The sequence below is a fragment of the Larus michahellis genome, chromosome 7 (genome assembly GCF_964199755.1).
Source record: "Larus michahellis chromosome 7, bLarMic1.1, whole genome shotgun sequence".
Classification (NCBI taxonomy): Eukaryota; Metazoa; Chordata; class Aves; order Charadriiformes; family Laridae; genus Larus; species Larus michahellis.
Genome location: NC_133902.1, coordinates 42,844,385 through 42,868,182, shown reverse-complemented (window position 1 = coordinate 42,868,182; position 23,798 = coordinate 42,844,385). Strand labels below are relative to the sequence as shown.

Below are 23,798 nucleotides of genomic sequence, written 5' to 3'. Positions count from 1 at the left end.
ATTTATCACTGAAGTTCTTATAGGAGACTGTGCTGAAGGTTTATCGCCACACACGTACATTGATAACTACAGTGCCTCTCCAAGTGGTGCCCTGCAAAATCAGTCTAAGAGAAAATTAATACAAATTAGCTAAAGGGATCACTGTAAAGCCGATTACTTGAAATGCAAAACCACTCATATTAAAGTGATCTTAATTCAACTCAGACTTGTTAATTTCCCAAATAAATTAGGCAGAACAGAATGAAAGATGCCTTTTTGCTGAATAAGTGTTTAAGGAACTTTAATTAATTTACTAAAAAACTAATTAGGATTTATTCCCAGAGTGCCTGGAGCAGCTGGACAAGTTTTCACTCAGATCCCATACGAGAGAATAGCGGAACACCCCAACACACCTCATAGGCATTCCGGCTAGAGTGAAAGCTAAATCTTGTCAAACTGGAGATGGTGAGAGGTACTTTCCCTGCTGCCATCTCAGCAGCCACTTCCAGGCTCTGCCTACTACTAGTCTGTTGTTCTGCTGTGCTGCTTTCCTGTGGGGACATTCCGTTTCCTGGGAAATGTCTCAGACACTGCCTATCCTTGGGACACAGTAACACTAGCTCCTTCCCTCCACTGCTGCTGCGTTTGGCCCCAGGATACTCACCTGCGTGGGGGGTTGGGAGGTCCCAATGGCAACGGGTGCGAAGTGGTGCTTAGTGGATGCAAAATGAATGTACCGCTGGTCCTGTTCCACCGTCATGCCGCTGAAGTTCAGCTACAGTGGAAAGAAATGTAGTCACTTTCTCACAGGGCCTTGGCCCCATCACCAGCAACCGCACAAGGACTCTGAAGGGTTTTGCAATGTGAGGCCAACACAGCTCCAGATTTAAATTGGTAACACCAGGACAGCGTGTCCAAAGAAAAAAGCAAGGAGATGGGGAGCCTCCTCAACTGTTGGCTCTTCTCTGAAAGACTTGCATCTTGTTTCAGAGAAGGTGGCACTTTTCTCCCTGCTGTGTCAGGTACCAGACTCAGTGCTTCTTTTTGCAATTACGTGGTAGAAATTCTCCATGAATGAAAGTGTCTGGACTGTACATAGGAGAGTGTGCAGGTGTGACAGCCAATGCTTTGGAAAGACAGGATTTTAGGTAAGTAATGGCCTCCTCTTGGAAAGGACCATCTGGATGTCCTCTCTCTGGAGGACATCCTGCTCCAAGAACGTGTCTAACAGTCCAAAAGCTGCAAGATCCCAGATGAATTTTAAGTCATCAAGTAATGATCAACAGTATCCTACTAAGCAGAGCAGCTGCCGGGCACAGCAAGCAAAGCAGAGAGATTTATAGAGCTATTGCATGGAAGGAAGGGACACAGGATTCTGCAATTTTAGAAAACTGCAATCAAGCTAGAGATGAGTCATGATGAATAATTTTGGGCAGGATCACCACAAAGCAACCCTGAGCTGTCTACCTAGAGATAGAGGTTGTAAAGCAGCCACAGAACTAGTAATGTCTCTGCATGGGCCAAAGGGAGATAAGTTGCTGCAATTCACAATTAGCTAAGCCTAAAGTATGGCTATTTTTTAAGTGCATATGCAGAAGATGGAGAGGATGTTTGCAATGGCAGGCGGATGCCTTGGACAGACACCTGCAGGAGATACTGTATCAGTTGCTTAAACGAGAGCAGAGAATGCCAATTCCTACAAACAACACATTCCAGTTCAGCTCCGTACGCAAAGGGAGGAGGGAGAGAAGACTAGAAATACAATGCTAACAAAGTCCCACGTGGGAACTTTTTAAGGCACTATATGAGCATTCAGCCTCCTGAGGGCCTCGGCAAGCCAGATGCAATGCAAAATAGGAGGAGGACAAAGGCTGGCACTTTCAAACTGCAACGGAAAAAGTGACAGGAGCCTTCCTGAGCTTTGGGAGTAAAACACCCGTTTATATTACTTGGGTCAAAAAGCCAACTTGGATTGCACCAGACCACAACTGCCGAGTTAAAACTGTCATCAGTTTCCATAGACACAGGATGCGACAATTAGTGGTGTCTCAGTTAAAGGGACAAATGGAGAAACATGAAGACCTGCTGCAATCCATTCTCCTTGCAGAGTGCATAGACTTTGTCCCACAGCAATGACTTAGAGCACGAGGGGACAGAGACACCAGATTCCCCAGGGAGGAGAGCTCCCTGGAGAACACGTGCTGCAGGTGACATCTCATGACACCTAATTAGCAGATGTGAAGGAAAGTGCAAACAATTCCTGGTTATGGATCGTGTGTGTTCAGGGATTCTCTCTGGGATTCAGCCTTTCTCTCCAAAGAGTTCTGGGAACCAGCCTACCTCATCCTGCAACACCTGCAGCCAGCTGGGCTTTTCCTACTAAAACTGCTGAGGGCTGCAGGTTCTGCCTGGTCAAACTATCCCAGAGCTCTGAGAACAAGGTCACAGCTGCACTCTTACAGGCAGGCTACGGCGATGAGGCAAAGGACAACCTGTGAGAGCATGAGGCAGTGGGAGGCCCCGTTTCCCTCCTGCACAAGGGAGTAGGTAACACACAAGTCTACAGAACTTTCATCCCGCAGTCAGAAAAAATTGCCAACAGGAAATCAGTCTGGGTCCTTCAGAGCACCTATAAATCTAGTCATCTCGGGACTGAAAGGTGGCCACTGAGTGGGGAAGGCGTAATGGAGAGGGAGCTCTTCCTGAAGATGAAGCAGACAGACTCTGTTGGGGAAGTAGAGGAGCGGGAGGTCAAAATCTGTCCACATGGGTAAAGCCATCAGAGAGGTGTGTTTGGACGCCCCAAAAAATCATACATTGGCCTGCAGCTGGCTAACATCACCACTCCGAAGCCGGGCAATTTGAAATTTAACAGAATAACCAGACAATATCCCAGTCCTATGGTCTCCACCTCTGCTTATTGTTGCCATCTCAAATTTCCAAAGGTTAACTTTTGGGGTGACATGATGGCATTTACTTCCCTTAAGGTTAGCATATGTTCCGCACGTTTCCCCAGATTCTCAGGTGAGGATCTGTTCAACTCCGGCACATGAGCGCACCTAGAGCAGTCTCTTCCACGGGGGTTGGTGGCCCTGCTCTCTGTGTGCCATGACTGAAAGGAATGAAGGCACACTGCGTTCAGCCCCCCACCCGCTGCCCTCTCTGCAGAAAGGGAGCCTCTGACATTTTTACTTTCTGATATTAGCGGTTCTGTACTGGCACTGTGCATCCCTGCAGGTTGTGACCACCTGCACTGCTCCAGGTCTCTGGATTGGCCTCCTATTGCCAGAGCTCTAACGCACCCAGGGGGCTTTTATTGTCTCAAGGGCCTCTTGTGCTATTTCAGCCCCCTCTGCAGTGACAGCGTGAGGATAGGGTGGTGGTTTCTCATAGCCACCAAAGCTATGTGGCAAGAGAGGATGTGTGCCCTATAGGCTGCTGGTGCTCCAAAGCCTATTATTCCCTCCCTGGCCAGCTGGTGAAACGCTCACATCCACTCTCAGTATTGTGCCAGGCAGGCAGAGCACAGGGAGCCTGTCCAAGGGCTTTGAGGGAAGGCACAGTTAAGCCACTGTTTGAACAGCTTGGTCAAAGGGTTGGATTTTCAGCTGACAACAGTCCTGAAAGAAAAGAAAAATAAAAGAGATGTGTGAACACAATGGTCTCATAGGAAACTTCAGAGACAGACTGGACAGCTCAGCCGGGCATGAGCTGTGCCCGGCAGAGCACAAGGTGACTTTGACTCTAACTGACAGTTTTAGAGAGGGGGAGAGAGAGAAATTAGTTCCAAGCCTGAGGAAATACTCAGGGAAAACACACCACAGATCAGCTCTGGGATGCTTTAGCAAGCAGCGAAGCAGGAAGAATGAGTAGGAACCTCCTCCACCATTGGCAAGGAGAAATAGGTGTGTAGACAAAGGCATCAGGGCTGCAGCGGGAACAGCCAACCAGGAACGCAGGGAGTACCTTCTGGGCCTGGGGAAGCAGCTGCCTCCATACCTCCAGAGGTGGAGGATGCTCTGCCAATGCTTTGCTAGCATGTATGTCCCTATGTAGTACTTTTGGGAAAAGCGCTTTCCAGGGGGTTTTGATGAGCATAGAGAGCTGATGAGATGAAGAGATTCAGGAAAGCTGCATATGAGAGAAATCGGATGGGCTGCAGAGCTGAACTCCCGGATCACTGTGAGGAAGAACTCATGGTGAGGCAGATGAAATGCAGGGAAGCAAGCACAGAAATCGTGTCCATGAGATATACTTGAGTGTGGAAAGCACACAGGGACTGTAAAACCCAGGAGGGCTGTTTTGGACTTGGAGGAGGAAGCAATTCTGCACTAACACCACCAATAAAATAAAAAGGTTAATAATAACAATAAAAAAACCGAACAACCTTGCTGGGAAAACCAGCAGATGCTACATCCAAGGGCCATTTAGCCAATGCAGTGCCACATCACACCATGCTGGAACCATGAGTTTGTCAGGATGCTGGTTTTATGTCTCTGCTTGGCCCTGTGCCTGTCTGGCCAGTGTAGATTCCAGGGGAAGGCCACAGCCCCCTGCACGTCTTGCAGCTCCTGGGGAAAACCCCTTGTAATTCAGTTCCTACCTGCTGCTGTTCTGCAAACAGAAGCAAGAGATAGCAGGTATCTTACCAGAATCTCATGGCCGTAGGAAATCTTCAGCAGGACAGGGAGGTGATCAGTGCCAATGAAATCATGTCTAGCAGGGAAAGAGGAGAGAGAGGAAAACATTAGAAATGCACCTTGTGCCCAGGATGATAGAATCAGGGTCACACAATACATTAGAGACAACTCACTTCCCAGCTAAAGAGTCACTGTTGCGTAAGGGCCACTGAGAGAGGGAGGGGGACAGTTGTGTTTGGGCGGGAACAATTGATGCAATGTTAATTTTACTCATACACCAATTTAGGGACCCAAGTTTCTAGGCCAACACCATTTGAAATGCCAGTACTTCACAGATCAGATCTGCTATGAAAGGGGTTGTGTTCAGCTTTCTTCATAACCTCCACAGGCACACAAGGGCTAACAGCTCTAGTAGATGACAGAAATAAGAATATCACTCTATAGCCAAAAACATGGGAAGTGCAGCATCCTGTTTGTCTCCCCAGCATGTCACACTAAATGTCTCTTGTGCTGCAGTTTTAAAGCACACTAACAACATACCCTTAAGGAAGACAAGCTTTGCGGGGGTCCAGAAACTGGGCATACTTAGGAACTTTTTACTTGCCCAATCTCTGCTGGGCAAGGGCCATGTGAAAGAAAAGGATCCAGCATGGAAACACAGGGGACTGATGGCATGTGCTGTCCCGGCATGCAGCATGAGGCCCCGAAATACAGGTAGTTGATGTCACCTGTGTGAGAGCTGGACTGATTCCTCCTGTCCTGGAAGAAGTTTCCCTGACTTTGGGGAAACACTGAAGAGCTGGTTATCTTGAATTCTCATCTGATGCAGCTCATAGGGAGTAAACTCAGCATCCTCTGCCCAGTGCTCAATGTCCATCTTCTGATCAGAAGGAAATAAGAAGGCCCTAGGGAACCAGTCAGCTGGTCAGCAACTGGGACACACAACTTTCCCAGGGCCATGGCCAGCATGTTCAGTCCAGCCAGGCTTAGCCCAGCTGGTGGACACATCATGTTTCATTAGATCTGATCTGCAGAACTGTCTGCCATCCCTTGCTTGTTTCTCCTTCAGACCGACCAACAGATCTCAGTCGCAGCTCCACAACACAAGCTGCACCTACAAAATCCACCCTACTAATTTACAAATGTCTCACGGCCCCTGTGAGCATTTTCATATCCCCAGACAGACCCCAGAAAGAAGGCTGTGCTCCAGCAAGCACCACTTACCACTCCACAGGCACAACACCCTTGTTCACCAGCAGGAGCATCACAAGGGTAGGTTCTGAGCCTATTGGGGCAGCTCCAAAGTTGAAGTCCAGGAGAAGCGGGGTGTACACTGGGGGGATCAAGCATGTGCTGGTCACAGAAGAGAAAGAAGAGATTAAGTTTAGACAGGAGGAAGGGTTGGCAGGGCTTGAAGGGAGAAAGGGTCATTCTACGCTGGCTCTCTTCTTTATAGTTCTTCTCTGACCTTATGTTGTCGGCCCTTTTGGGTGTAAGGAAGGCTTTTGGATTTTGTACGGTTTTTTTATATATGCCTAGTGAGAGTTAGTGGCATAGATGGAGGCTCTGAGAGTCCTGCTCAGCTGAGGCCTCTTTTCAGCTCCCTAGTACAAGGAAGTCACTGACATACTGGAGCAGGTCTAGTGGAGGGTCAACAAGACAGCGGAGGGCTGTAGCACTTTCTTTAAAAGGAGCAACTAAGAGACCTGGGTTTTCTCATCCTTATGAAGCAAGGGCTCAGAGAAGGCAACTGCAAAAGTGGAAACACAAAGTATTCCAATTAGATACTAGGCAAAAAAGTTTTTACCACGAAGTGGCCAAACACTGGAATCAGGTGTCCAGATAAGCTGTAGTTTCTTCATCCTTGGAGATATTCATCATTGAATTGGAAATTAAGGACCTGAGCAACCTGATCTAATTGTCCCTGCTTTGTGCAAGGGGTTACACCAGAGACTTTTAGAGGTCCTATGCAATTAGATGATTCTTTGTTTCTGTGACTCCTCTCTAGTGAGGGTAAGCAGAGAAGCTGGCTTGTGTGAGGGACTGAAAGATCCTCTGAGCCACCTCCTCATCTCACCTGTGCCTTGTGGGAACTCTGTAGGTGAGCTCACTGGGAGTTGGGTCTTGCTCCAAGTATTCATTCAGTGTGTCCAAGGAAAAGAGCCTCCAGAGGTGCAACTTGCTGATACCGCTGGCGCTGCCTGCTGAACAGGCATCTGCGATGCAGAAAGTTGGGTAGACGCCTGTTGCTATGATGCAGCAGAGGGGCTGCTGCTCCTCTTTTGTGCTCACAAGATCTGTGGCTTGGGAGTGAAAGAAACACCAAAAAGTAGTCACACACCATTAAGGGGCAGCTGTCTGGGCCAGCAAAATAGAGAGAGCCCTACCCAGACCAAAGAAAGAAAGAACAGGACCTGTAAACAGTCTTTTTTTTTGGCAGCTTCTGAAAACCTCTAAACCACTGACTTCTAGTTGTACCTTGACTCCTGCATTTAGCGATCACCAAAAGACTATGAATGTGGTGCTTTTAAGCAGTGTATTTACAGAGTTTACTTCTGCACAATGTGAAAACACCATTTTTTGACTTAAGGCTACAGCCTAGCCATTTTATGAATTGCCCCTTGTTTTCACACTGAAAAGTCACAAATAGTTCTTTATATCTTGTCTTTTCCGTACCATTCATGTGGCATTGCCATTCTGACCTTTCCAAGCTGGAAACTCCTCATCTACCTAGTCTTCTCTTGTACAAATACTGTTCCTCACCTCTGAACATCCCTATTATTCCTCTCCATGCTTTTCTAGTTACACTGCATTCTTTCTCAGACAGGGACCAATCCGGATCTGCAAAAAGGACCCCAATTGCATGGGACTGGTTGCATGAAGTTCTCAGAATACGTTTCAGGACACATCGTAAAAGGCCATGACCATGCAGAGGAGCAGGGAATCTTGTGACCACAGCAACAGGAAACTTGGAGCTCGCTCTGTCTGTGCCTCATGGCTCAATCATATCTAACCCCAAAAGGTGCTGCAAAAAGGAGACAGCACATAGGATCTGGCTCTGGTGAATTGTTTAGCACAGGGATTTCTTCAGGCAGGACTCATACACTGGGCACTGTGCAGCTCAGCCTGTTACAGCATGGTTTATTTGGTTGGGAGGGAATGATTTTCCCAAAATACTCATCTCTCACCTGTAGGGGTGCAAATAGCATATTTGATTGACCAGGTATAATGCAGCCGACGGGCTGGCCTGACAGTTATTCGGACAAAAGCTTTTGACCTTGCGGCAACTGTTCCTCTGGAGTGTTCCAGCTCTAGAGCTGTAGGAGAAAAGAGATGGTATGAGCTCTTGGCACCACTGATCTCTCTTACGCTACATGTGTGTTCAGCACACAGCTTCCCAAGCCTACCTGCACTGCCTGCCCCCTCCCCCACCTTCCCATGCCTAATCACTAGGATCAGCTCCAGGTGTTGAAGTTGGGATTCCCAGACTACAACCATAAGGCAGCTCATTGGGATTACCCAGCTTGCCTTTGGCAGGAAAAGAGCAGGGAGCTTCCCCAGAGGAGGTCCTCTAGAAAGGCCGCTAAGGGTGCACGCCACCATTTCTTCTGGAAAGCTTTATTCAGCTCCCTCCTCTGCTGGGAAATTGCATCTTATTTCAAGGTCCAAATTGGTCTAACTTCAATTGTCAGGCTTTGCATTACGCTTTTTCCAGTGAGATAGAAGAATCACCTGTAGCAAATCCCTAAGCAAAGGAACAGACACCTTAAGGCACTTACGAGAATCAATGCAAGCTAGCCAGCAAGCAGCCCAACCTCTGAGTTCATGCTATGATGATTTTGCAGAAAAGAGGAGAAGGCCAAGGCCCCATCCTATGCTAATTTCCTTACAGTACCCAGTGGATCACTGCAGACCTCCTCGGGGTCACAAGGCCTGGTGATCAGTTGTTCCACGCTGAGGATGTACTTCAGAGAACAGATCCCATCATTTAGCAGCACAATGCTGCAGCTTTGCAGGTCACCAACTAGAATATTTCCAAGGTCCAGGTGCTCCTTTTGTGCCTGGAATTCAAACCCACCGTGCAAAGGTCACTGTTACACGTCGAGTGTTGATCGACAACAGTGCAGTGCAAAGGGCTCCCTACTTTGTGTAGGATCTGGCATGCCCTGGGAGATATTGGAACAGGGCTGCAAGGGGCTCAATCCCTCCTCCAAATGCTTTTTCCTGCTGTTATTTAGGCTTCTTGCTGGGTAGGATGCAGCACATTCAGGGCTGTGAAGACAATAGCTGGTCAGCTGCACTTGGGACAAGGGCTGAGATATGTCTGCCGGTCCCTCCATGACTGCAATCAGTCCCCCTCTCTCTTGACTGCTCATCCACTTGCATACAATTTATAGTGACTAAATACCTCTAAGACATTCCCACGCATCTGTACAATGTGATTGACATGGGGCAATGGCTTACAGAGTATTATTTTATTTAGCTCTGGTTCCTTAAGAAACCTGCCAGCAAATGAAGGTGGCTGCACAGATCTGCAGATAAAGCCAGATGGATGTGTGCTGGCTGCACCACTTTAACAGTTAGATCCACTACACTTAAAAATCAGACTGATAGCAGAACAAATGGAGAAGGAGAGCGGACAGAATGAGAGGAGAAAGTTGGGCATCCCAACGAGCCAAATGGCTTGCTCGGTTCAGTCTGGAACAGAGGATTCGAGAGTGACCTCAGAGGATTCAGGCAGGTCACGTTTGAACTGGCAGCACGTTTACATCATGCTGGTGCCATTAGGCTGCCAGAATCATCTCTGTCATCTCCACTGTTAGCAATGTCTGAGAATTTTTCTGTAAATCCTTATTGGTTGCCTCCAGTAGAGGTTGTGCAAAAAAGAGAAGCCCAAGACCCCCATCCCACTCCTACTACCCAGTGGGTTCCAGTTCCTTACCCTGATGGTGCCCAGTGCCCCCTCTCCAACAATCTGTAAGGCATAACGGACACCTTCAGGAGACACAGCTTCTGGGTTTTTCCTCCTCACAAACACCATAGCTTGCAGCAGATACTTGGTCTCCTTGTCAGGAGTAAAAGTCCATGCCTGAGCCTGAAATCACAAGAGGGAAGGAAAGCACTCACAGGAGCTTTAGGCCAGAGCCAAGCCCATACACCACAATTAGGTAATCCTGCTCTAGCAGGGGAGTTGGACTAGATGATCTCTAGAGGTCCCTTCCAACTCTGAAGATTCCGTGATTCCGTAATGACTGCATTCAATGCACCACCTTTTCCTCCATTACAGCTAACCTAATCCTCAACAGACAGCTCCAGAGGCACTCCAATCCTCCATCATCTCTGCCTATGTCAAAGGTTCGTTTTAGGAATGCACATTCAAAGCCAGGCTATGGAGATGTGCTAGTCCTTGCCACTCTTTAAGAGTACTCAGAGAATACAGTAAAAGTTTAGAACCTGAATTTACAAGTGGAAGAACAGCAGAACATCATCATAAACTCTCTTGTGCTCCCATTTGTTCTCCATCTATTAACATCTCCTGGTGCACAACAAAGTTGCTTCTGTGTTAATGCCCAGTCCCATCGAGGTATCATTATCTAGTGCCTGTTTATGACCCATTTGGTCCTGTAATCAAGGAGGATGTGATCATGCGTGGGCAAATCCACATTGTAGGAACAAGCACGACTGCAGATGCTGGCTAGCAACCCAAGCTAAGACACCGACTGGCATTCTCCAACTTTGGTATTAATGACCAAATGACTGGCAGTCCTCACATTTCTACTCTAAACACTCCAGAGCTGTATTGTAGAGAGCAAAATACAAGTTTGGTAGAACCTGAACTTACCATGGCTTCATAGGGCTGGAGGATCCCCGCAGTTGGGCTTACAGACAGGATCTTGCGGTCAGACTGATGGATCTTCCATGTGAAAACCATGGGTAGCCTTGTGCAGTTTTTTATGGTATACATTCGCGTAGAGGAGGTCCCTATATAGACAGGCTTGAAGTACAGATTCCCATCACCTTCTAAGACCAAGTGAAGGGACTCCCCACAGCTCCAGAGAGCAATCTCCTGTGGAATTAAGGGAAAAGTGATGGACATTAGTTAGAAGTCTCAGTTGACCCCTGGAGGGACCTTGCAAAGATGTTGCTCCTTCCAAGAGAGAAGCAAGTGCAACTGAGTCAGAAGGAGGACGGGAAGGACTCTAGGTTGTGCTGTCAAAGAGGGCCCTGGGCATAGAATAGTGCATTCCAGAAGATGGAAACCCAAGGGAACAAGGGGTACAGGATATCTGGCACCACAAGCACCTTCTATCTGCAGTGTTGACCCCATCTTAAATGCTGAAAATGTTATTTTGTTCCCATTTCCAAAGGGAAAAATCCAAACTAACCATTAGGAGATATAACGGGGGTCACAGCGCAAGTCACTGTGAAAAGGAAATACTACAAGAGAACAAACTTTTCTCACCATCTTCTGCTTCCCTCTCCCTACCTTGGTGTATCCAGGACAAGAGTTCAGCTGCAAAGGTAGGACATGCTGCTGCGAGACTGTGTTAACTGGGTGAGTGAAGAGAAAGAAAATCTGTTGGCCTCCTGGCATGATGTGTCCTGTGCGGGGCTTGACCAAAACAGAGGGACAAGCAGCTTCGTTCACACTGAAGGTTATCAATGAGGTGCCCGTGTTCAAGAGCAGCATACTGCAGTAGGTATCAGTGTTAAGAGCCACAGGAGGAAAAGTCTGGTGAAGACAAGCAAGAAGGGTTGTTTGCATTGGGTTTAGAAAACCAGTTTAAAGAAAAAGCCTTTGATTTGTTGAATTCCAGATTCCACCAAGCACTACCCTGAGCCTATGGAGAACACTGTAACTGCCTCTCTTCAGTATGTGTATGGTCTTCTACCTTCCCACAGTGGCTCTCACCTTTCATAGGCTCATGGGACCAATGAAAGTACTTTACTTATGCAATGCTTTCTGTTCATCCCGTAAGCAAGCTGTTTGCTGGGACGTGCAGTCTCTGTATGGATAGTGACCTCCTGGATTAAGAATTCCAACAGGCTGGAATTTGCTCCAGTTCATGCATATCAGATACAGGCTGCATGTCCTGAACTAGCTGAGGAGATTTTCCAAGAGGTTCTCAAGACAATTCTTACTTCCAAGGGTCTGATCTCACTTAACCTCATTGGAACAATACTTTCCTGTGCTACAGGAACAGCAGGGACAGTTCGGGAAAATTCCACTCTACCTTGCAACCACCTCTCTTCCATAAGTGTGGATTCTGTGTGCTGCCCTCCATTTATCTAAGTGCATGCAGAGTGTCTGAGGCACCTGGGAGGGGACCAAGCACCCTTGTCAGTGCCTACATCCGCTTAAACAGAAAGGAAGGAGATCCCAACAGCTTTCCTCTCAGAACTAATGAGATCCTCAGTGCAACCTGACAAACTGGAGGCTGGGAAGCTAATGCAGGAGAAAGAGCATCCTACTTCTCTACCAAAGCAGTAGTCTTCACACCATCAGAAACCACCTAAGCCACATCTCAGGATGGTGCAATGGGAGACAAGGTAAAAACTTCAGAGGTAAGCACTGAGCATCTCTGTAAAGATCCAAATGTCAACAGTTACACACCTTGGGAACATCCAGGATGTACTGTGGAATGAAGTGTTCCCGTCCTGCTTCATACGTGTGCGCTCTCAGCCTCACAGTCAGGCACCAGGATGGACAGATGGTGGCATCCTCCTCAATATTGCTGTAGTGTCTCAGCACCTACAGGCACACAAGAAACAGAACAGAGTGCATGCAGGAAGGGAGCGTGGCAAGGCATCCTCAAGTGCACGTGTCATCAAAAGCAGCAGTTCGTTTCAATGGCATCCCTGGGACTGAGGAATTGACTTTTTCAGGGAAGAAGGACTGACCAGTGCCAGATGAGGAACATGAGCGCTGCTTTCCCAAATAGCTACATTTCAGACCCTAGAGACCACTGAATGATTTTCAAGCAGAAGGACCTACCCAAGCTATTCTGTGATACTACAAGAGTTGCCTTAGGGAAGGAGGGTCCGCAGACACTCTAGTGCAGTTTGAGATAATTGCAGGTGCTAAAGTTAGCATTTAACAGTGAGTCACTGAAAATAATCATCTATCCTTTACCTGAGCCTAAGGAACTCCTGACTCTAATGTTACTCCCAGATATCCTCCACATTGCCTTAGAAGGGAAAAAAAAATGCAACAGGAGTAATCAACAGTGTAATCAAGATCTCTCTCACCTACCAGGAAGTTTCTGGGTGCTAAACCTCCTGTAATTGCAGCCTTGTGTGATGCGAATCCCTTACCACAAGGGAGGAGAGGCTGCAGTGATACACAGTGCCCTCACCAGCTTTACTTATGGAGAGCCAAACAGAAAAAACAATTTATTGCCCATCGCCCAGGCCACAACAACCACCCTTGTGCAGGCTCCCATCTACGCTAATAGTGCAGTAATTCAGTTATTCCTCTTTTGGTGAGGTGTACATTATTTCACATTCGCTGAGGGTAAGAGGAACTGTTACTGTCCATATGCATGAGCTGTGGCTTGCTTTCCTGATTTATCTTTGCCAAGACACAGGTGAAGAAGAAATTTTAACCCACCAGTTTATCAAAACAACAGTCAAAGAAGTTAGTAAAGATGACAGTTTGCCAAACTCAAAATAAAAGCTTCCATTAGAATTTTAACTCCCCCAAAAGCCTTTAGCCTGCAGTCTCTTGCCAGGTCCTTTCTAGAAACTGGTCCTAGTAATTACTACTAACCTTGTAGAAGGCAAAACCTTCCAGCTCCGCTGCATAGAGACTGTTGAGTTGAGTGGGCTGGAAAAGGACACGGAAGGCTGAAGACTTCAAAGGTGGGATGTCACAGATTTCGGGGCTCACTCGGAAGGCACTGCCATGGCTTGGAGTCCAGGCAACAGTGATCTTTCCTTTGGTGTGGTTGGTCACACAGAGAGGAAGCGGTTCAACCTTGTGGAGCGGCATGCAGCAACCAAAATCATACTCCCTGGGGCTGACACTAACATGAGGGGGAAACAAGGCCAGGTCGCTGCTTACACCATCATGGAAATATTCAGTTATGGAGTCGGCTTCAAGGTATTCCTTGGGAGGTTTGTCTTGAGGGATCTACAGGATGGAAACATCTCAGTGTGAGAAGGGAAAGTGTTCCTGTGGGAGACACCAGGCGCTACAGTCCTGATTGCTTTCACAAGCAAGAGGGTGTGCAAGACACTTTTCACTAACAATTCCCAGGACAGTTCAAAGTTTAGGCTTCAAGGAGACTCTGGTTTGTAAGCCAGTCCTCAATCTGAAGCTACATGAAGCAAAAGAAGACCCTGTGATTGAGCTAGAGCCAGAAAGTGGCTTAGTGGCTGAGCTCGATTAAGACCCAGGTAGTGTTGGTGCGTGCTGGGAATGTTAATAGCAAAGATACTAAAAAACCCAAACCATCAGTCTGGCACCTGCAAGTCATTCTAGATCTGTCTGGCCTGTGCAACAGAAGCCCAGCATCTGCAGAGAACAGCACAGGAGTATCTTAGATACCAGGGAGGGCAGCTCATACCTCGGGGGGCAGCATGAGGGCTCCCTTTTCATCCACCTGCAACTTCCCATCTTTCAGCATCGCATTCAGGATATCAGGGGGGTAGAAGGTCAGTCCCCTCACTATGTTGGTTCGGTACCATGAGAGGTGTCTTGCCTGAAGAATGGCTGGCTTAGCTGTGTCTGAATGGCAGGTACCAAAAAAGTCCACATACATGGGTTCCTGGGAAAACACCAGAAAGGATTATAAGAAATAAACTGCCTTTCTGTGATTGCTTGGAGAGTTACACCACTCTAGTACATCACTTCTAAAACCATGCCTGAGAAAGGCTTAGAATCTGCAATGTTAGGCTGCCATTTACTTTATGTCTTGATGGAGCCCAAGAACTTTCTTGAAACTCGTGTGAAAGGCACTCAGTGCACAGAAGTGCAGCTAAATTTAATTTAGAGACCTAAATAGACAGAAACCACTGAGGATGCTCCTTACCCTACCCATAGGCATTACTGGCTGGCTGGCCACATCAGGTGTCTACTGCTGATAGGAACCTGCACCATGGGGATTCTACTCAGCAAGAGCCCAGGACAGATGTCAATAGAAATGCAGTGGGAAGAGATTTCTGGGGGCTACTTAACGAGAGAGGCCAGCCTTGGTGGATTACATTGGAACAGCCCTCTGAGCTATCAGTGGTGAAATCACCCTTTGCCTCTCATACCTGATGGTGGACAAGACACACCACTCTGCGGTGATAGCTGATGGGCTGAGTAGGTCGAAAGGTCACCTTCAGCGCTAGTGTTGTTGTGCCTTCCAAGACTCCACAGGGACGATCCAAGGAGAACACACTCCCTCTGCTATCAATATCAAACTGGTAGTAGGCAGGGACATCTGAGATGTTGCTGATTTTCAGTGTGTGCATCAAACTTTCCCCGAGATTGATCCAGTCGAAGTCCACAGAATATTGGTGCAGGGACACCAAAGGACCTAGCACAACAACATGCAAGATAGATCCTGGACCTGTCATGACTCTTTCTGTCAACATGTCACAAGCCACTGGAACTGATCTTCCCCAACCAGAATCACCTCATCAGCAAACACACCAGTCCTAGCAAACAGCTGGACATTCACTTCCAACAGTCTAACATCGGTCTCAAACAAGTATAAACCCCAAACGGTGCACCAGAGACAACCTGGATCCCAGCAGAAGGTAAGTCTATGACTGAGGACTGTGACAGTCCCTACTCCTTCCCCAAGCACTAGCCCTTCCCCTACAGTACTAAGAAGAAGACAGGGAGAAACAGGGAAGTCTTTCAGTCTGGTACCTTTACATAAGCCAACCACCTTCAGGACGGTCTGCAGGAGGCATCCAGCAGATACAATAGTGAAATAGTCAGTACTGTGCTCTCCTACTGTCTGAGGCTGAAATCGTATGCACAAGACCAGCTTCCCGTTGGCAGGGACAACACCATGGGCCACATCACAGGAGAAAACATGATCTCGAGGCAGAGGATCTTTTGCTCTTTCTATCCTACATGGTGCATCAACCTCCAAACAGAAAAGAAACCGGTAAACAGAGGAGCCAGGATAGCTCTGAATGCAGGACCACTCATCAGTGAAGAACTGCAATTTTCAGGAGAGCTGCACACCACCAAGAACAGCAAAGCTACTACGGCCCAGGAGAGAAATGCTACGCAAACCACTGCAACCCTGTCCTGCTGGGGCACTGCCAGCAGCAAGCTCCCACCATATGCTCAGAGGTCAGTGGGCTACAGCAAAATGTCCTGATGATCTCTGGGGTTGCAGCGTTCCTCCTGGTAGGTGGGAGGATGGCTCAACGTGTCCCCAAGGGCCAAAGTAGACCCTCATTCTTGCCTGGGGATGCTGAGCACCATTGCAGTATGAATAACAACAGTACAACAAATGAGTATGTCTTCCCCACTCTGAAGTTTCAGAGCCTGTGGATGAGCCAGCACTGTGACATCCATGTCAGCAATCTCTGAGTACATCCAACTTTTAAGGGGGCTGGGATGGGCTGAGCTGGCACAGAGAACAAGGTTCTCAAATGCAGCCTGCTTGACTTTGGGAGCAATTCACCAAGCTGCAGTCCACTGAGGACAGCAAAAGATCCATCAGCTGCCTGGGACAAAGGCATGCCAATTTGAGACTGCCACAACTGCCACACAGGACTGATGGGCTTGTCCAGGGTGAGTGGGAGAGCTGCAGGATGTGAAAGACAACAACGGCTGCCTGATCTGGACCAAGCGCAGCAGGAAGAAGGCAGGAACTGCCACACCATGCTGCAAATGGATGAGTTGCTAGCACTGTAGCTGGAAGGCAGGGGCAAAGGTGAATGGCCTGGTTGGTACGGGAAGGCTCATCATCTCTGTTTTATTCACATTTCCACTTGGGTTATTTTCACAGCATTAAGGGAAATACTCTGGACCACATATCCCAGGGAAATGTGCCAGCATGCCAACTTCTCATAAGTAGTCATCTCCCGCTCCACATACCACAGACAAGTTGAAGATTTCTACACACTTCTCCACCGTTGTCCCCACTGGCACTGATCCAAAGCACAGCACATCCCGAAACTCTCCAGGCTGTATGCTTTCATCCTCTTCTGCTGTCACACACACCCGCAGGAAGGGGTATTTGGCTGTTAAAGGGAATAATATACTGGGTTAAGAAAGAGAGGTGGAATCTCCATCCTTGAATATTCAACGCTCAACTGGACAGGCCTCTGAAAAACCTCAGATAACTCTGAAGTTGGGTCTGCCTTCAAATTTGGCCCTACTTTGGGCCAAATAAGCTCCCTTACAGTCCTAATTTACTAAACTCAGAGTCACATCTTTTGTTTGTCAGTGGCTATACAAGGCACTTTAGGCAAGGACTCGCTAATGAAAACATTGCTTATTCTAGCCTGCATCCAGCAAGTTTTCGAAATTTCCCTCAGGCTTTCTGTCTAGCAGGAACAGACAGGAAAGACTGAGTGCAGATAAGACCAGGAGTTTCTGGAGGTTTTTGCATTGTGCTGATGAACTCCTTTCACTTTTTCCTCTCTGTCAACTTAAGCAGGCTCCAGAAATGCTGGTTTGGCCAAAGAATATCACAGGGCATACCGATCACACTTCCAAATTGACAAAAGTACATTAGAGGATTTCACAGGCTACTTTTAAACCGTGGGGTTCATTTGCTCATCAGTGGGTCGAACCAACTGTGGCACAGCTTAAGAGCACAGCACCTCCATGTATCTCTGTGGAATGCTATTCCACAGTTAGGGATGATACACACTTCTTTGAGTGTTAAATGTAAGAAAGACTCACAGAGGGCTTTTAGCTGGATAGTCCTCTTTTGTTTCTCTTCACCTCCAAACCAGCACGTTGCTGCCACATCGTACATCAGAGCCTCCTTGGGTTGGAAGACCACCTTGACCACGCACTCAGCACCTGGGTTCAGCATGCCGCAGTCAGGAGTCATGTAGAAAGGGCTTGGTGTCTCCCAGGCAAACACAGTAACAAGATCACTGGGAAATGGAGATACGTTTTAAGTAGATGAATGGATCCTTTGCTGCCTGTGCAATCATGCATAGGCTGGACCTTTCCCAATGGGTTATTCAGTTAGGATGTGAAGCAAGCAATGTTGAATGGCAGAATCCCCAATGCGCCTGGCCAAATATGCCATGCTGGGAAGAAATTTGTCTCTAGTCTCTGCAAATGCTCTGTTCACACTTTAATGCATCTTAGATGTAATAGCTAAGAACTGTATTAATGGCCATAAAATTTCTCAGCTTCAACATGGGATAGCAAACAAATCAGCTTCAGAATGAAGTATTTGCTTTTCCTGTGTCTAAATTTGCTGCCTCTCAATTCCAAATGAACATCTGTTCCTCTGTTATATGCCCAGGTGAGAAGAGAGGACTGAGCTATTTTCCTAATACCTCATTCAGCTCTCCAGAACTCCTTTTGCTTGTTTGATTTGTGCAAAGAACATGACATACCACTAGTTTTTTTATATTTTATTCTTTCCAAGCTGTGTCTTACCATCCATATCCTCCACCACCCTCTCAGTCAGCACAAGTGATTTCTCTAAGGGGAGAATTGATCACTTGACATGGTTTCTAGCTGATACCTTGCTCTGCTTAAGGTACATGTGCCCTCTGTCCTTTCCACCCTCCTACTGCATCAGCTGACTGCTTTGGGGAGCACAGGCCATTTTCCAACTAGTAAAGGTTTTTTAGCTCTCACTGTAAATGGTTGGAAGTATACCTCCTTCTTGCCTGGGAACTTCTTCCCTGCACTCCTTTCTACAATACTGCCTGAATTACTGTCCTTACCCTTATTAAAATAAGACAGTCCTTGGTAACTGGGAGCATCTTTGCTCCTAAATGATGACTCCAAGCCATGGAATACTGACACTGCTTTGGGCAGCTCCATGAACCTAAGAGCAGGCACTGGAGAGACTCTCCAACTTCTACATTGCCAGCCTCCCAACCAAAGAGGTCAGCTTGAGCATTGGCAACTCCACTGCCATCCCTATGGCATTCCTGTGCCGAGGGAAGAGAGGCCAAGTCACAGAAAGACTAAAATGTTTCCAGCTGGTAGCTCATCCTTCCCTGCTCACATGGGGCAGGCTGCCTTTGGAAGCCCAGGCCTCTCCTGTGGATGTTCTCAGTGGGACACCATGCTGATCCTCACCTATTTCCTGTGTATGAATGTTTCTCAGCATATACTGGAAACAGACAGATGTGAGGTGCCAAGGCATGCCCACAGTGAGATCTGACCTGTACTACCATTTCTGCTGTCACCTCAGAGGAGGCAGAGGTCTGCTGCCTGCTAAGGCAGACATCAGTTCTAATGACAACTGAAATGAGCTGCATTTATCGGAGAGTCCAAGAAGGTACCAAAATACCTGACAAAACAGAGCGTCTGCCTGGCCATGTCTCACTCACCCAATATTGCGCATAGGGAATGTTGTCTCCGTGACATTGTGGACAGCACAGATGGGCAACTGGACAGCGGATGGGAAGGACAGACAGGAAACTGGAAGCGTAGCATGCAGGGTGACAGAGAACTCACCCTCAGCCTTCTTAAAGCAGATGCTGTCTTTGTACTCCCTCTGCACAGAAAAGCAAGCAAAGACAGCAGTTAGATTGGCTCCATCTTGTAGGTACTGCAGCTCCACTCATGAACATCCACCACCTTCACCTCTGCAAGAGTGCTAGAAAAAAAAAAAATAATCAGTGACAGAGGCACAAAGGAAGGCTTCTGTGCAGGGGAGAGCATATGAAGCACCCAGAAAAGGCTGAGTAAGGCAGTGAATAAGGTACTCAGGCATACTCCTCACTCTGTCAGGGAACACACAAATACCCTCAGGGAGAGCAGTTGAAGACCACATTTGTTTCAGGTGATTTGTTTTGACACAGATAGATTTCTTTCAGTGTTTTCAAGATCCCAATTCAGCTTAAGTGAAGCATGTACAACCTCTCCTTGAGCTCCACAGGCACAGAAATATTAGTCTTTGATTAAGTGCTTTGTCAGCTAGAGGCCTAAGCGGATAACACACAACTTAAAGATGCAGCGTTGACAGCACTGTGTACGAAGAGCCCCGGGACATCTGCTTAACCAGCTAAGATAGAAGGAATTGCAAGATATGTGTCTTCTGTGCTCCCCAATTGTCACGTCTCCTGTGTACCACTTATACAGGTAAGGAGAGACCTTGGGCACTGCAGCACACACAGTCCTTGCTCTCTCTAAGAAAGGGAGCCTCCTGGTCTAGGGATTGATGTGCTGCAGACAAACTATTCACTGAAAATGGAACAAGGCCAGCAGCTTATTTCATAAAGGGAACACTGAACAGTCATCAGAAAACCATGATACTAAGAGAGCAGAGAGATCATCCGCCCGATGATCACGATCTATGAATAGGACTGAAATACACATCAAAGACATACAGCTGTGGACAAAAGCCAGAGATCAACACTCAGCCAAAACAGACACGAGGAACAAGCTGAAAACCAAGAAAACGGGCTGGGTAAAAAGAACCATTGCTGTTAAAAATAAAGCTTAAAGAAACCCACCCCATCCAAAAGAAGGCAGGCCCTTGAGATATATCTTACAGAAAATTAGTAGCCCTTCAACGTACAGGCTTTGGGGTCTTCTGTAAAAAAGCAGAGAGTGAGTCCCTCAACCCAAGTTTCTGCACTAAAACCACCCAGCTGAGGTTCCCTGGGATCAAACCAGGTGTGGACAGTTCAAGCACTTTGTCTTACTGATCTCATGGCCAGGGAATAACCTGGGAATACTTTTTGTGAGGATTGCTCTGGGAACTACCAGCAAACTCTGCAGAGAAGTCAGGGGTTAGGGCTCCCTCAGGTGATGAAGATGTGGGGAGAGCAGGGAGGTCACGCTGTCCAGTCTTTCTGTGCTAGAACCTTCCCTCATGAACACTGAGAGCTGTTTTAATGTTGCCACATTACCTTTTCAGTGGGCCGGAAAACGATGGGCAGAGTTAAGGACATACCAGGGCTCAGAGTCATCTGCTGTGGAAAAACAGTGAGGAAGAATCGCGTGGAAGGACATCTAGATAATGAAATCAAAACAAGAGAATTTTGTCTGAGAGCATACAGCTGTTGTTATGTTAGACAGCAGAAAAGAGAATAAAGAATCAAAAACTCCAAACCCCACAATTAGAAACGCTTTACGTGCCTGACCCTAAGGGTACCTTGGTAGCAAATCAGCAGAAACAGGGGCAGAACCCAGGCGTCCTGGACCCCCGTTCCCAGCTCTAAGTACCTATCCCTTCCTTGAACAATATTTTACATTCCCAGGCCATGCAGCATAAGCAAAACACATTGCACAGAAACATCTGAGTTTCAGAGCAGGGAGGGTCACAGGGAGTGCTGGAGTGGCTCAACATCCAGTGGGACTCCCGGGAGCAATGGTTTTAGGACGCACTAGTGACTGGCTGGCATACATCCACAATTAAAATCTCACTAGACTGGAAATGCCTCACAGACAGAGGTATCAGCAAAACAGAATTTACAAAAAGGCATTTCATTTAAAATACTTCTGCCAGGAACAAGGGTTGTGCTTCTGAATTAGCAGGTTTCTGTGCTGCTACACAAGTGTGCATGTGCTGTGTCCAGCACATAGCCCAAGGGGAGAGGGGGCAGATGAATCCAAGGAAAGGAGCTAATGTAACTGATACAGCAGGAGGGATGAAGAAGTGTGCAGTGAAAGTGTGAGGAGTACAAAGAAGAAAGAAACTTCCCACGCACCTGTAGCTCAGCTTCTGGGTTTTCTCATGAACATTTTTCAAGATCAGGTGTTTGATCATCTCTTTTCCAAGCTCCCAGCCATGCCACCTGAGTGTCTCAGCCACTTCAATGCCCCAGAATACGCCTTTCTTCTTTGCCTTTCTTGCAGACAGCTGAGGAAATTGCAACGAGGACATTAGCACTTTGAGAGCGGAGGGGGGAGGAGAAATCACTCAAACAGCTGTTTCTCTAAGCTAAAAATCTCTGACTCCAGCAAAAAGGCGGGAGGAGCCACCCTGCGGCAAAGTTCCAGGATTCACTAAAAGCCCTGCTCCAGGAGTCCAGAGGGGACACCTCCTGGCCACAGCCCAAATAACAGATACCAAAGGATGTCATGAACGAGGGAAGCAAAGGCTAAGGTGGTTTTTTTTGTTTTTCTCCTCTTCCTGCACTGCCAGTAAATCCACCCATGACAATATCACCCTTTGCTCCACCGCTCACCTTCCTGACACAGCCACAGCACAGCTTCCGAAAAGCCTCAGGGCTTTGGGGCTCACCATGTGCCTGAGCAAGCATCTGAAAAACAAGTGGAAAAAGTCCTCATGCATGCTGCTCCTGCACCCAGACAGTCTTTGCTGCTGAGACCTGGGTGCTCCCAGATATCCAACAATTCCTCTTCGGGCTCAGGGTGCCAAACCTCCTTTCAGGGGCTGCGGTGTCCCTAGCGGTGTCCCTAGCAGCATCCCCATTTTGCCAGCTGAGTCCACCCCTTGCCACAGACCACACTGCCCCCAGGCTGCCACAGCCCTGTGCTCAGCAGTTCCCTTGGCACCCACCATGACCCCCACCTCGCTCACAGCGCAGCCCCCTGTGGCAGAGCTCTCCTTGGGCCTTTATAGCTCAGCCCACCATAGCCCCACAGAGACCACTATAGCAGAGCCCTGTAGCCTTGCCTGGCCCTCTAAAACCCTGTATGGCACGGCCCTGTTCCCTACAGCTGCCTGGGGCAAGGCCCAGTCCTTTATAACCCCACACGGCCCCCGGGGCAGAGCCTGGGCCCTGCGCCACCGCTGCCCCCCGGGCCTGCCCGGCTCCCTCAAGCCCTGCTCAGCTCCCTATAGCACAGCCCGGCCCACCTCGGGTCCTGGCAGGCCCCAGCCCGGCCCGGTCCCGCCCGCTCAGCGCCCCGGGGCCCCGGCCCGTGTTGCCATGGAGACCCGGACGCGGCGGCGGCGCCTGGAGCAACAACGGTGGCCGGCTGGGGTCAGTCCGCGCGCGGGCGGCGGCGGGGGCTGCCGGCGGCCGCCGCCAGGGGGCAGCAGAGGGACGCGCAGAGCGGGGAAGACGACGCGGGGCGGCGGGGGGCAAGGGAAGAGGGGCGGGGGACAAGTGAAAGGGGGGCAGGGGGCGGATGGGGGCGTTCAGGATGCAGGTGGAGGGGTGCAGGAGGCAGGTGGGGAGTTCTCAGGGGTGCAGGGGGCAAATGGAGGGGCTCAGGGGGTGCAGGGGTAAGATGGAGGGCTGCAAGTGGCAGATGGAGGGGTACACAAGGCAGGTGGGGAGTTCTCAGGGGTGCAGAGGGCAGATGGAGGGGCGCAGGGGGTGCAGGGGTAAGGTGGAGGGCTGCAAGTGGCAGACGGAGGGGTACGGAAGGCAGGTGGGGAGTTCTTAGAGGTGCAAGGGTCAGATGGAGGGGCGCAGGGGATGCAGGGTCAAGATGGCGGGGTGCAGGGGGTAGATGGAGGGGCTCAGGGTATGCAGGAGTAAGATGGAGGGCTGCAAGGGGCAAGATGGAGGGGTGCAGAGGGCCGATGGAGGTGCTCGGGATGCAGGGGTAAGTGAAGGGATGCAGGGGGAAAGATGGAGGGGCTCAGAGGAGTTCAGGGTCAAGATGGAGGTGTGCAGGGAGCAGATGGAGGAGCTCAGGGGGTGCAGGGGTGAGATGGAGGGTTGCGAGGGACAGACGGAGGGGCTCAGGGGACGAGGGGTCAAAATGAAAGGGGTGCAGGGGGCAGATGGAGGGATGCAGGGGGTAGATGGTGGGGTGGGAAGCAGTGCAGGGGTATATTGGGACCAGGAGGAGATGGGGGATTTCAGGGGCAGGGAGATGGAGAGGAGCAAGTGGCAGACAAAGGGGTGCAGGGGATGCAGGGGTGCAGGAGAGAGCATGGGGGAGAGGGGTGATGAGGATGGTTGTAGGGGAGGGAGACAGGCACAAAGCTTCATGGGCAGATGGGGTGCCGTGAAGTTCGTGGGTACGCAGGATGGGTGGGTGAGGAGGCTGTGGGGCTAAGAGGTGGGGATGCTGGGGGGGGTGGGGTGGGGGGTGAGCGGGTGTGGGGTGCAGCAGTCTGGAGAGGACTGGCATAGGGATGGGGTGGC

The 23,798-nt window shown here is 48.9% G+C and overlaps 1 protein-coding gene across 6 annotated transcripts in view; it reads right to left on the bottom strand.

The window, feature by feature from the left end:
• Nucleotides 1-22,642, bottom strand: part of CFAP65 (cilia and flagella associated protein 65) — a 33,544-nt gene extending 10,902 nt beyond the window's left edge. For 3 of the 6 annotated variants that reach the window (XR_012588463.1, XM_074595683.1, XM_074595685.1), the window contains exons 1-22: nucleotides 22,553-22,642; nucleotides 21,918-21,992; nucleotides 21,438-21,589; nucleotides 20,637-20,739; nucleotides 19,110-19,276; nucleotides 17,485-17,684; nucleotides 16,672-16,817; nucleotides 15,484-15,706; nucleotides 14,880-15,145; nucleotides 14,189-14,389; nucleotides 13,390-13,752; nucleotides 12,235-12,372; nucleotides 11,107-11,352; nucleotides 10,462-10,686; nucleotides 9,562-9,714; nucleotides 8,515-8,680; nucleotides 7,808-7,936; nucleotides 6,697-6,922; nucleotides 5,844-5,972; nucleotides 5,348-5,524; nucleotides 4,629-4,695; nucleotides 644-754 (exon numbers count right to left, since the gene is read on the bottom strand). Coding sequence is in view for 5 of the 6 variants with exons in the window: in XM_074595683.1 (XP_074451784.1) it covers nucleotides 644-754; nucleotides 4,629-4,695; nucleotides 5,348-5,524; nucleotides 5,844-5,972; nucleotides 6,697-6,922; nucleotides 7,808-7,936; nucleotides 8,515-8,680; nucleotides 9,562-9,714; nucleotides 10,462-10,686; nucleotides 11,107-11,352; nucleotides 12,235-12,372; nucleotides 13,390-13,752; nucleotides 14,189-14,389; nucleotides 14,880-15,145; nucleotides 15,484-15,706; nucleotides 16,672-16,817; nucleotides 17,485-17,684; nucleotides 19,110-19,276; nucleotides 20,637-20,739; nucleotides 21,438-21,589; nucleotides 21,918-21,992 (3,663 nt within the window). In the remaining variant the exon portion in view is untranslated. Of the gene's footprint in view, nucleotides 1-643; nucleotides 755-4,628; nucleotides 4,696-5,347; nucleotides 5,525-5,843; nucleotides 5,973-6,696; nucleotides 6,923-7,807; nucleotides 7,937-8,514; nucleotides 8,681-9,561; nucleotides 9,715-10,461; nucleotides 10,687-11,106; nucleotides 11,353-12,234; nucleotides 12,373-13,389; nucleotides 13,753-14,188; nucleotides 14,390-14,879; nucleotides 15,146-15,483; nucleotides 15,707-16,671; nucleotides 16,818-17,484; nucleotides 17,685-19,109; nucleotides 19,277-20,636; nucleotides 20,740-21,437; nucleotides 21,590-21,917; nucleotides 21,993-22,264; nucleotides 22,420-22,552 lie in introns of those variants that run through there. The other 3 variants (XM_074595684.1, XM_074595686.1, XM_074595687.1) reach the window with 3 other exon arrangements.
• Between the last annotated feature and the right edge of the window lie 1,156 nt (nucleotides 22,643-23,798).